General features: G+C 53.4%; 2 protein-coding genes across 3 annotated transcripts; both read right to left on the minus strand.

Annotated features, from left to right (window-relative positions):
• Window positions 1-3,201: 3,201 nt before the first annotated feature.
• On the minus strand, window positions 3,202-5,419 carry TRAPPC5 (trafficking protein particle complex subunit 5). 2 transcript variants are annotated; one of them, XM_060092318.1, is made up of 2 exons: window positions 5,376-5,419; window positions 3,202-3,822 (listed from the first exon to the last, which is right to left on the minus strand). In XM_060092318.1, exon 2 carries the CDS (start codon window positions 3,808-3,810, stop codon window positions 3,244-3,246), a length of 567 nt encoding a protein of 188 aa, XP_059948301.1. In that variant the 5' UTR covers window positions 3,811-3,822; window positions 5,376-5,419; the 3' UTR covers window positions 3,202-3,243. The 2 variants fall into 2 exon arrangements, with proteins under 2 accessions (XP_059948301.1, XP_059948300.1); XM_060092317.1 differs by lacking the exon at window positions 5,376-5,419 and adding an exon at window positions 3,949-4,154.
• On the minus strand, window positions 5,372-8,884 carry MCEMP1 (mast cell expressed membrane protein 1). The gene is made up of 9 exons (XM_060094484.1): window positions 8,812-8,884; window positions 8,435-8,518; window positions 7,796-7,918; window positions 7,591-7,641; window positions 7,389-7,514; window positions 7,039-7,107; window positions 5,722-5,786; window positions 5,524-5,603; window positions 5,372-5,480 (listed from the first exon to the last, which is right to left on the minus strand). The coding sequence occupies exons 1-9, from the start codon at window positions 8,882-8,884 to the stop codon at window positions 5,372-5,374; spliced, it is 780 nt and encodes a 259-aa protein (XP_059950467.1).
• Between the last annotated feature and the right edge of the window lie 3,552 nt (window positions 8,885-12,436).

The raw sequence follows: 12,436 nt of genomic DNA on the forward strand, positions 1-12,436 counted from the left end.
GTTGGATAGTGCTGTTTGTCCGTGTGTCTGAATCTTTTTTTTTTTTTCTTGCGGTACGCGGGCCTCTCACCGCTGTGGCCTCTCCTGTTGCGGAGCACAGGCTCCGGAAGTGCAGGCTCAGCAGCCATGGCTCACGGGCCTAGCGGCTCCGCGGCGTGTGGGATCTTCCTGGACCAGGGCACGAACCCATGTCCCCTGCATCGGCAGGCGGACTCTCAACCACTGCACCACCAGGGAAACCCTGTCTGAATCTTTGTATGTGTGTTGTGTGGATGTCTTTGCATGTCGATTTGTGCTTTTGTGGCGTGTGTGTGTGTTGTGTGGGTGTCTAAATTGAGTCTTGGCAGGAACCTAGCATCACGCAAGTCGTTGAGTCCCAGTTAGAACATGTAGGGCCACTGGGCACCAGTATGGCCTCGGGCTGGGGCGCCTGGGCCTGCAGAGTTGTTAGAAGCTCTGAAGCTCCAGATTCCATCACAGGCCCAGCCTCTATCCAGAACCCCATCCTGTGGCCTCCCCACAGCCCAGCAGGACTTGTTCCCAAACTTTCTCTCCTCCTTCCTGTGTCCTCACTGCCCAGCTGTCCACCCACACTGGTCATTTTCCATAGCATCTTCCAAGCACCCACCCCCACGTCCCTCCCATCATAAAGGCCATCTCATCTCAAACCGACCTGCTTCTCTCCATCCCCATTGCCACTGCCCCAGGCCACCTCCTCTGGCTCCTGGACCAGGTGACAGCCCCCCGCAGTGTCCCCACCCCCACCTGGCCTCCATGAAAGTCCCCCAGGGTCCCCACCTCCCAGGCCTCCTGCCATCTTTGCCCACCCAGTGGCCCCCAGTGACCTCTCTCTGTTGCCCACCTGACAACTTTCTCCCCTGCTAAAAATGTTCCTCGCCTGTCACCCAGCAAAACATGCAGTAGGTTCAGGTCCCCATAATTAGCCCTGATCAAGGTTGAGAGGGACATTTGGGGGCCCAGAATGAACAGCCTCAGGCCACCAGAGTCATTCATTCAGTAGACATGTACTGAGGGCTACCTGTCCTCAAGCTGGGGACACAGCATGACAGATGAGGTAACACGGTGCCTGCTCTCTTGGAGTGCACGGTCCGGGGACATTCCAGCCAGGCCCCTCCCTGCTCGGTGGACAGCCTGGCCTAGCCCTGGTTGGTAGGTGGAACATGGGGGCACAGGTGGACGTCTTCCTGAGAGGCAGAGTATCAACCCTGGAGTTGGAAAGCAGCCCGTCCAGGAGTTTGGCCCAGGGTGTCCCCCCGCTGAGAATCCCTGGGCGCAGTGATTGAGAGTCCACCTGCCGATGCAGGGGACGCGGGTTCGTGCCCCGGTCCGGGAGGATCCCACGTGCCGCAGAGCGGCTGGGCCCATGAGCAATGGCCACTGAGCCTGCGCGTCCGGAGCCTGTGCTCCGCAATGGGAGAGGCCGCAGCGGTGAGAGGTCCGCGAACCGCAAAAAAAGAAAACAAACAAAACACACTTGTTCAGGTCTTGGCCAAGGGCGTGAGGGGGGAAGCGAAAGTGTGAAGACATTTTCCCCTCCAAAGTCCTGAAGGGCTTTCATTGGGGTGGCGGGAAGTGTGAGGAGTGATCAAGAGACCAAGGGTGGTGGTCAAAAGGGCAGTTTGCCTGAAATGTAGTTACTTTCCTTTGTCAACAAGGAACGTGTGTTCAGGTAATGGGATCATGTGTTTAGAGATGAACCGCAAACTATTTTAAGCACCCAGATGACTTTCAAGTGAACCTGCCTGTTTCCCCTAGAGAACCAGGTCTCTCAGGCCAGGGTTCTCAAAGTGAGGCCCCTGGAGTTAACAAAAGTTCCTAGGAACTTGTTAGAGATGCAAATCCCCGGCTCACCCCAGATCTGCAGCATTGGAAACTCTTGGGGGGTGGAGGGGGGCAGTCGCCCCAGTTTGCACACAGGAATCCCCTGGGGACCTCGCTAAAATGCAGGCTCTGAGAGGGTAGTCTGGGGTGGGCCTGAGGGTCTGCATTTCCGACAGGCTCCTGGAGGATGCTGACACCGAGGCCCGGGACCACACTTTTGAGTAGCAAGGGTTTAAAAAAAAAAAAAAGGGTTGGGGACTTCCCTAGTGGTGCAGTGGTTAAGAATCCGCCTGCCAATTCAGGGTACACGGGTTCGAGCACTGGTCCAGGAAGATCCCACGTGCCGTGGAGAAACTAAGCCCGTGCGCCACAACTACTGAGTCCACGTGCCACAACTACTGAAGCCCGCGCGCCTAGAGCCCATGCTCTGCAACGAGAAGCCACCGCAATGAGAAGCCCGCCCACCGCAACGAAGAATAGCCCCTGCTCGCCACTAGAGAAAGCCCGTGTGCAGCAACGAAGACCCAACGCAGCCAAAAATAGAATAAATAATAAATTAAAAAAAAAAAAGGTGTGGAGGGTTGACAAACAACCACCCTCTGTCTGTTTTCTAGACACACAGCTACACCCACTCCTTAACCTACTGCTGTCTACAGTGCAAGTAGTTGGACAGAGGCTGCTGGGCGCAAACTATTCACCCTCTGGTCCTTTACAGAAAAAGTGTGCCAGCCCCTGGTCTAGAGAGTCTCCCTTGGCCTGATCTCTCCACCCTGATACTCCCCCCACACCCACCTCCTCAGCCGAGGGATGGCCTCCAGCTGCGATTCCGGAAGGTGCCAGCATTCTCCCTACTGCAGCCATACCAGCAACTCCTTGGGCCTGGTTTATCTTCCCTCTGCCCCCACCCCACCTCCCCATTGTACTATAAACACACTTGGGGGGTCTTCCCTGGTGGCCCAGTGGTTAAGACTCCGTGCTCCCAACGCAGGGGGCCCGGGTTCGATCCCTGGTCAGGGAACTAGATCCCGCATGCCGCAACTAAGACCCTGGAGCAGCCAAATAAATAAATAAAATATTTTTAAAGATAATAATAATAAATAAAAACGCTTGGGCCTTGGCATCCCTCAGCAGCCTGAGGCAGGGGCCTGGGTCAAGGTGGGTGTTTTCGTTTTGTTTGGCCACGCTACGGGGCTTGCGGGGTCTTAGTTCCCTGACCAGGGATTGAACCCGCACCCTCGGCAGTGAAAGTGCCAAAGCGCCGAGTCCTAATCATTGCACCGCCAGGGAATTCCCGGGTCAAGGTGTTGAGCGGATCTCTGAGGCCCTCACACAAGACACAAGACACGCTTGGGAAGGGGGCTATCTTCATCCTTTATAAGGATTGGGGGGGGGGGGGCGGAATCAGCGGCCCTCCAGGGCCCGGTCTCGGGCGATGACCGCCTCCTCGAACTTGATCATGAGCGTGGTGCCCTTGTGCCAGTGCGCCGTGACCTTGGCGGGGAAGCCACTGTGCGTGAGCACCGCCTCCACGATGCCAGCCGTGAAGCTGGCGCAGTTGAGCGTGCTGTTCTCCTTGGGCACGGAGATGTACGTGTTGATGAGCGGCTCCCGCTCGATGATGTAAAAGGTGCGGGCGTCGTCATTGGCCTGCTCCAGCTTGTCGGCCTCCTTGCCGAAGAGCGCCTTCCACACGGCGCCCTTAACGAAGAGCAGGGCGCCCAGCACCTTGGTTTCGCGCCGGGCGCCCTTTTCGCGAGCCACCAGCGCATCCAGAACGCGGGCGCCCACCTGGCGGCCTAGCGCGGCCAGGCGAGCCTGCAGCTCCGCCACAGAGAAGACGCGGCTCTGGCAGTGCTGCACCAGCTCGGAGAAGAGCAGCGCGAAGGCGCTCAGGCTCACCTCGGTGCGCGGCCGGGCCAGCGCGCGCTCCAGCAGCGCCGACTTCCCGCGCGTGAAGCGCGCCTCCATGCCGCCGCTGCCCTGCGGGGAGACGAGAAAACGTGGGTGTCAGAGGCGGGAAGGAGCCCCTCTCTACCACCTCCCTGTGCGCTCCATCAGTGATTTCCCACGTGGGAAGAGATGAGTAGAAGGAAAGGAGGTACCCACCTGAGCGTAAAGCATACCTCCGTTACGCCTAGCCAGCGACGGCCAAACGGGAGAGGGGGTAGGCTTGTACCTTAGGCGAGGAGAGGATTTGGGAGGGAGAGGGGTGGAGGGGGAAGGTGGGAGGAGAGACAAGAGGGGGACCAGAAGGGGGCGCTCGAAACCACCCCTCGAGTTCCAGGTGATCCTTGTGCGTTCAAAGCACCGTGCTAAGCCCTCCGCCGCCTGTACGAGTAACCAGAAAACTAGTGCGCGGGGAGGGGGGCGTCAAACCTAGGGCAGGAAGGGGACGAGGATGGGGGCCGTGAGAGTACACTTGCAACTATCCCTCCCCCCGCCATGCGCTCCAGCAGCAACAGCGCTGACTTCCCTGGGTGAAGAGAACTTCCCTGCCTCTCCCCTGCGGAAAGTCAGAGAAACTGGGAGAGAGGAGTAGCGGGTGTGTGGAGACCAACGGCCAGGAGGGTTGGGGGCTTGGGGAACAGGCAAGACACATGGGGCAAGCCAGGAGAGGATGCTGGGAACCCTTCCAAACCCGCACCCTCGGGCAGCACCAATTTGTCATGCACGAAGCATGCCTCTTTGAGTGGGCCTGCGTTTGTAAAAAGACTGGAGGGGCAGCCAGAGAAGGCGTTGGGAACCCCCCACCCGCGTGCTTTCCAGAAAGGTAGCTGCACCGTGGAAAGAGGGAGGGGGCAGACTGTCGGACCCGGGGGTTAGGGGAGCCAGGAAGGGGGGCAGTGATCCTCCCAACACAGGGCGTGAAGCCACGGCTGTCGGTGGCGAGAGACCCGGAAGGGGGTTGCTGGGAGAAAATCCCTAGTGGGTGCTGAGACCAAAAAAAAAAAAAAAAAAAAAAATAATGTGGATCAGCGATGGGAATGGCAGCGGATGGGGCGGGGCGGGGAATCCCAAGGTCTCTGAGACACACACACCCCTGCTAAGGGTGGGTTCGGCAGGGGTAACTGAGAACCCCGCCCCCACTACGCAGGCACCTGGCCAGAAGCCGGAAGGGTCTGGGGATGCTGAGAGGGCCCCAACCAGGTCTGCGTGGGGGATGAAAAGACCACGGGAGGGGAATCTCAAGAGCTCCAGGACGCCCCTGCCCCGGTGCGCAGCTGCCTACATGGGGACTGCCCAGCGCGCGAGAGGGGAGGGGGGAGTGTTGAGACCCCTCCACCCGCCTGCCATGGGGTTGGTGAGCTAAGCCGTGGAAAGACCGGGATCCCGCGACCCCGGCCCCGGCATGGACCAGGCAGAGGGATCGGGAAGGAGCCCACCCTCCTCATGGTCCCCCGGGGTGGGCCGAAGAGGGATTCCGGGGATCGTGGACGCCGAGACCCTGACCCAGGACCCAAAGACCCGCGGAGAGGGGTCGGGGAACGGACGCGGCACGGCGCCGGGAGGGGTGGTGACGGGCGGGGTCTCACCGGGACTTGCGGCAGCCAATTCGGCCGAGCTGCTTTACGGCGCCGTAAAAGTCCCGGCGTGCGCAGGCGCCGAGGCGGGACGGGCGGGGCGCGCTCTGTGATTCCCTAGAGTGGCCGCACGGGGGTGCGCGTGTCCGTGCGACCCTACAGAGGGGTGCGGCCCGGGCCGGGGGCCTGGTTGGCCTTGGTTGGCCCGTGATCAAGGGGACAGCGGCACGGGTCGTCCATCTGCTCAGGAGCACACATTTGATGATGGGCACACGTCTCTGTCTTAGGAACATGTGCGTCCTTGGGCATATGTCTACTTGTCTCGGGGGCACACGTATGCTCATGCACACACACTCACCTGTCTTAGGGACACACATATGTCCATGCGAACATGTCCACTTGTCTTAGGGTCCATACGCATGTCTGTGGGCACAAGTTCTCAGAGGACGTACATCCATGAGCCGTGGGCATAGTACACTTAAGGACATGTGCCCTCATGAATACATGCCCTGTGGACAGATACATTCACAAGCACAGTACATACTCAGGGGCTCATACATTCGTGGGCCCATGAACACTTAGGGAGACATTGGACATCTCAGGCCACAGACCCTCATGGGCACACACTCAGCGGCGCAGGGACTTAGTCGCTCCCAGGGTACACATTCATGGACACACTGGGACCCACTGCGGACATTGGTTCTCCTGCCCCCAGGGTTCCTGGCATTACGTCCACGTGTTCACCGTGTGACCTTTCTCATTCTCCGAGTCTGAACACTTACAGACCCTCCCTACCAGGTTCCAAAGCTCCCCAGCCACACCAATAACAGATCTGAAAGCCGCGTTGTTTCCCCTTGGCCTTTATCATCATGAATCGCGGAATGTGAGGGCAGAAACAAATGGACACATGCGGGTCCATGCTCTGAGCACCCTCAGTGGCATAATCAGGCACACTCGTGTTGACACACACCTGTTCAGGCCGGCACAGCGTGACAGGTGGGTGTGACAGGGCACACGCCCACAATTACAGTGATACATTCCCATGGTGTGCCCACCCCACCCACTCACACCTCCATCACACAACATCCCGCAGGACACACATGTGTTTATGCTGAAATGGGCACGTGTAACACGTGTCACCAACATGCACACCCACAGTGACACACTACTGTGGTCGCCACAGCCACCCACGGTGACATGCATTACACTCACAACACGCTGAAATACACATGTGCATCACATGTACAGTGACATAGGGGTGCACCCCATACTCGCTGTGACTCCCACCTTCAACATTCACCCATAACACCCTCCTGTGGGAAACACTGAAATACCCGCCCTCCGTGAAGTGCTAACCCCGACACACAAGCACATATGCACACACGCAACTCCACAACACATTCACCAAGACACATGATTTTCTACACGTGGGATGAAGCACAGCTTCAGACCAGGCTGGGGCCCCCATTTCCCATCTTGACTGAGAGGTGCTATCTTGTCCTCCGAGGTGTAGCCAGGGCTTTGATGTCTTTTCTTTTATTGAGGTGTGGGCTCTGCAGGGTGGGGGCGGGGGTGAACGGTGGAGACCCGAGGTCAGACAGATCCCACTCTTGAAAGAGAACCTGGGGCCAAATCCAAGGGGGCCCCTCATCCGCCTCCCCTGGGCCCAACTTACTTGGATTTGGCATCTTCAACATCTGGAGGATTTTCTGTAATGTAGCCTTGATTTCGTTTATGTTTGAGACTGGGGAGAGACAGGAAAAAGCTCAAGTGGGGCTTTCTTAGCTTTATTGGAAGCCTTCTCCCTGCCCAGCCCCCAACCTGGGGTGCCACACAGCCCATGTACTTGGAGTTCCCATGCATTTATATACTCCCCAAGTGACTTGGAGGGTGACATCCATCACCTCTCCAAACCTTGTGCTCTGGAAGGGCGGGACCCCTGCTGTCCCCTCCCCCGACTCCCCAGCACCCAGCCCAATATTGGGCATGGAGGCAAATTCGCCCAGTGGAGGTCTATAAGGGCACCTGTCGCCAGCGTCCTCAGTTTCTGGTTCCCTTCATGGACCTTGCTCTTGACCGTGTCAATGCCCTGCTCGACATCGCTCCAGCGCTTCTTCTCCTTGTCCTGGCACTCTCTCACTGAAAGGGAGACTGAGGGTGTGGATCAGGGTTGTCTGTGTCACCTCTGCTCTCCCTACCGCCACCCCGACCCAGGTCCTTCCCTCACCGTTCTGGAGCTCCCTTCTCAAGACCAGCAGCTCCTGGGACATCTCGGAATCTGTTCAGGATGGGGTGGGGAGGCAAGAAAACCTTAGAATCGCCTCAGGTCTGCAGTTGGGAGCAGCGCTGGACCGCCCCAGCTCCTGGGAACCCCTCCACACTGCCCCAGCCCCTTCCTCCACCACCAAAACAGAACAAAACACCTCACTCACTCTTCACCAGGACCAAGGCTAAGAGGACGATGCAGGACAGAGCGAGGAGAACATACAGACTCATCATGGCTCTAGGCAACCAATGGGGGACCTGGGCAGGGTTGGAGGGTGGCTTGGACTGGGCTGGAATGGGGTAGAGGCAGGACAGGTCATCTCCAGGGCCCAACACTGCCACTTAGACCATCAACACTGACTGTAGCACCAGCGACAGCTCTTCACCTACACCCACTGTTCCCGATACCATAAGCAGCTATGGCCATCAACAACACTGCCACCAACATGCCCCCCTTAACATCCCTGTCACCAACACCCACCAACATCAATACCCGTTGTTACCAGCATTGTTTCCATCACCAGGACCTCATCAGCACCCTCATCAGCTCTATCTAGGTGGTTCTGTCCCGATCCACTACGTGGTCCCCTACTCACTATCACCAACACCCAGACCTTCACCAGCACCCCCACCGGCACAATCACATCATCATTATCACCACCTCCTCAAAGCTACCCCCCACCGCTGTCACACACAAGCCTTGACGCCACCACACCCCACACCATTGACCCTGACCTCCACACACTGCCCCTTGTCCCTCCCATGGGCCCCTCCCAAGGCTGTGTGATGTGGGCTAGTGGGCTTACCCTTACTCTTGGGTGGTGAATGACTGCCCTTTGGCTGGTGCTGGGTTTTGAAGGTGATATTCTCATAGGCAGGGTCATCTGCACCTGTGGGCAGGTCAGTGAGAGTGATTGAAGAAAGCTGCCGAGAGCGCTGGGATGGGGGTGAGGGTGGGAGAGGGGCCTCAGACGTCTGGATTCATGGAGCCCTGCATGCAACAAGCTTCTGGGTGTACAGATAAGGAGTGGGGAACTAAGATCTACATCTTGATTAAGTGGAGAGGATGTGAGTGAACATTTGGGTGATAAACAGACACACACACACTCTGGGTGGGGGAAGGAACCCTCTGGCCCCCACTTTCAGCTCTTGACCTCTCCCCTCCCCACCCAAGGTGTCTAACCTTCTTTATTGGCTGGGGACCCCCATTTCTTGTCTTTGAAGGCCGCCGCCTGCATCTCGATCTCCTGGTTCATGTAGCTTTCCTCAGCCTCTGAAGTCCCCAGCCTACCAATTTGTCTACACACAACCCCACCCGCCAGAAAGCTTCTGGGCAGATGAGGAAGTCTCTGGGTTGGGGTGGAGGAGAGGAAGGAGAGGTCAGTCTCCTCTTTTCAGGGATGCAGGACCCTCCCACCCTGGGACATTCTCACCCCAACCCCGGCTAGAGAGGGATCTTAGGAGAGGTCTCAGGGAGGACCAGGAAGAGATGCCCATAGACCCAGAAACAGAATCGGATGGTCAGGAACTTGGGGTAGAGGTGTTAACTAATGCAATGGTGATCATCATATTGCAATATACAAATGTATCACATCAACATGTTGTACATCGTAAACTTATGCAATGTCCTATGTCAATTATAGTCAATAAAATAATTTTTTTTAAAAAGAGGATGGTCAGGAACTTTACAGGAAGCTGTGTGTGTGTCTACCTGGATAAACCTCATCTTCCCATCCCTCTTGCTCTCACGGGAGATGCTGTGGCTCCCCAGAGTCCCACTTTTGGGGGCAGGGGCATCCAGCCTTGGAGGCAGGATTCCTAGGTCCCCACACCTACCTTCCCGCTGCCCTAGTCCCAGCCCTCAGCTCCACCCTGAGAAGTTCTACTTCTTCAGGGCCCCTTGGAGGAGAGGAACGGATATGAGGCAATGGAACTAACCACTGGAACTCCACCCCTACATTTGGGACTGACGCCAGACATCACCTTGACCTAACCCCGGAAGTAGTTCATCCTCCACCTGGAGACCCCTGACAGAGAAACACTCAGAAACACACCCACCCGCATCCACACATCTGCTCGCCTACCCAGACCCACACACACACTTGCACACACACACTCCTGAATACCCCCAGTCGCATATCTGTTCACGTGTACACATGGCATGCTCATTTGCATGCTTATACATATTCATGCACTCACACTGTCTCCACTCTGTCTAGGTGTCTTAAATCTCTCTTTGTGTCTATCTGACCTTGAGAACTGGGGATTAAAATGAGACAAAGTATATAAGGAAGTTTTTCTTTAAGTCTAGAGCGGTGCCTTCTGATAGAGTATAATGTGGATTTTTGGCAGGGTTTTTAAAAATTGAAGTATAGTCAGTTTATAATATTATGTTAGTTTCAGGTGTACAGCATAGTGACTCAATATTTTTATAGACTATACTCCATGGCTATATTTCCCTGTGCTGTACCATATATCCTTGTTGCTTATCTACTTTATACATAGTAGTGTGTATCTCTTAATCCCTTAAGCGTACATTGTCCCTTCCCCTTCTCTCTCCCCACTAGTAACCACTAGTTTGTTCTCTATATCTGTGAGTCTGTTTCTGTTTTTTAATATACATTCATTAAAAAATTTTTTTTATATTCCACATACAAGTGATAACATACAGTATTTGTCTTTCTCTGTCTGGCTGATTTCACTAAACATAATACCCTCCAAGTCCATCCATGTTGTTGCAAATGGCAGAATTTCATCCTTTTTCATGGCTGAGTAATATTCCAGTGTGTGTATGTATGTGTGTATATATGTATATTTATATACATATATACACACATATATATCACATCCTCTTTATCCATTTGTCTGTTGATCGAAACTTGGGTTGCTTCCGTATCTCAGCTATTGTAAATAATGCTGCTGTGAACATTGGGGTACATTTATCATTTCAAATTAGTGTTTTCAATTTTTTGGATATATATCCAGGAGTGGAATTTCTGGATCATATATTAGTTCTATTTTTAGTTTTTTGAGGAACCACCATAATGTTTTGCATTGTAGCTGGACCAATTTACATTCCTACCAACAGTGTATAAGGGTTTTATTTTCTCCACATCCTTGCCAACATTTGTCATTTGTAGGCTTTTAAATAAAAGCCATTCTGATAAGTTGAGGGGATATCTCACTGTGGTTTTTTTTTTTTCACATTGATATTAGTTTTATTATTTATATCCAAAAGAAGTACAGGATGTGTGATATCAGAAAATGAACAAGACTAAATATTTAGGTCAATCACTCTAAGCCAGGCAGGGAGGGGAAGAGGCATCATAGTTCTAAGAAAAGAGTTATTTGAAAGACATAACATAATCATTTTATCTTTGCTGTAGATTAAAGTGAATATTACCCATGATAAGAGCAAGGCCTTTAGGAAACAGGACATTTTTATAGAAAACAAAGATAGGGCTGGGTAATCCTGAGGATTCTTTAATTTGCATTTCTTTAATAATTAGTGATGTTGAGCATCTTTTTATGTGCCCATTAGCCATCTGTATGTCTTCTTTGGAAAGATGTCTATTCAGGTTTTTGGACTATTTTTTAATCAGTTGTTTGTGAACCACATGTTTATTGAGACATTTTACCTTTTTTGGGGGGGGGTACTAAGTCTTCAAAACCAAACGTGTATTTACACTTAAGGCACATTTCAACTTGGACTGGCTACATTTCACTGCCATATTGGACAGTGCTGGTCTAGAATATTATAATTTTTTCCTGTTACTGAACTCAGGTTTGGCATATCACCACTCAAAAGCCGATACTCGAGAGACAAGTGTTGGTTGAAAAGAAAAGGTTGCTTTATTCAGGAGGCCAGCAACCTGGGAAGAAGGCAGACTCATGTCCAAAAGACATCTCCCAGCTGCCGATCAGGGGGCAAAAGCTTTTAAAGGGGAGTTTCAGGGGTGGATACATGGAGGGAGGGGGCTACATGCAGAAACAGTAGAGTCGGCTCTGACAATCACCTTGAAGTTGGTCATGCAGTGGTGTGATCAATGTCATCTGGATTGTTTTAAGTACAGTTAATCTTCAGTTCCAGGGTTGGTTTGTTCCCATTTCCTTGAGGCCAGTTCTCAAAATTGTGTAAGATGGGGCAGCTTATGTCATGGCTACAGTCTGGTCATCACATAGTTAACTTCCCCCACCTGGTAGGGGTTTTGGTATCCACTAAGCAGCTCAAAGCCTATGGCTCAGAATATTATCTATAGCCCTTGAGGAGGAACTAAAGGTCCTGACTTTGCTGAATGGCAAAACTATTCTTTTGTCCTGTTTGACTGTTCTTCTTTGCTTCTGCATGTTTTCATTTCTCTGATTAAATTTATTCTTTGGCTAAACTTTTTCTACAGACAAGAGGCAGGCAGAGGACATGGGGGGAGGTGGTGTCTGTCCTGGGAAGGCCCCGTAGGGTCCTGCTCTGTTACACTCCCTTTGGAAAAAATAAGTTTAAAACTTTCTATGTGTGGAAAGTGAGTATGTTTTAGGTTTAAAATATGTGATTAAATTCTAGATAACTTTGGAATGGTCCCTGAGATCTGGCTGGTGAGGATAATGTTCTCTTTCCTAAAGTATTGCCAATTTTGTCTGTTCAAGGACGATCAATTTAATAATGATTAGATGCCAGCTCCTCCATCTCCTCTTACAAAGAAGTCAGCCATTGAGAGATGTGACCCCGCCCCTGATGATGTAATAGCCACAGAAGAGATGGACCAATGGGGAACTGGCTCTGCTCTGGTGGACAGGCAAAGGGGGTGGGGCCG

Source organism: Mesoplodon densirostris, chromosome 3 (assembly GCF_025265405.1).
Source record: "Mesoplodon densirostris isolate mMesDen1 chromosome 3, mMesDen1 primary haplotype, whole genome shotgun sequence".
NCBI lineage: Eukaryota > Metazoa > Chordata > Mammalia > Artiodactyla > Ziphiidae > Mesoplodon > Mesoplodon densirostris.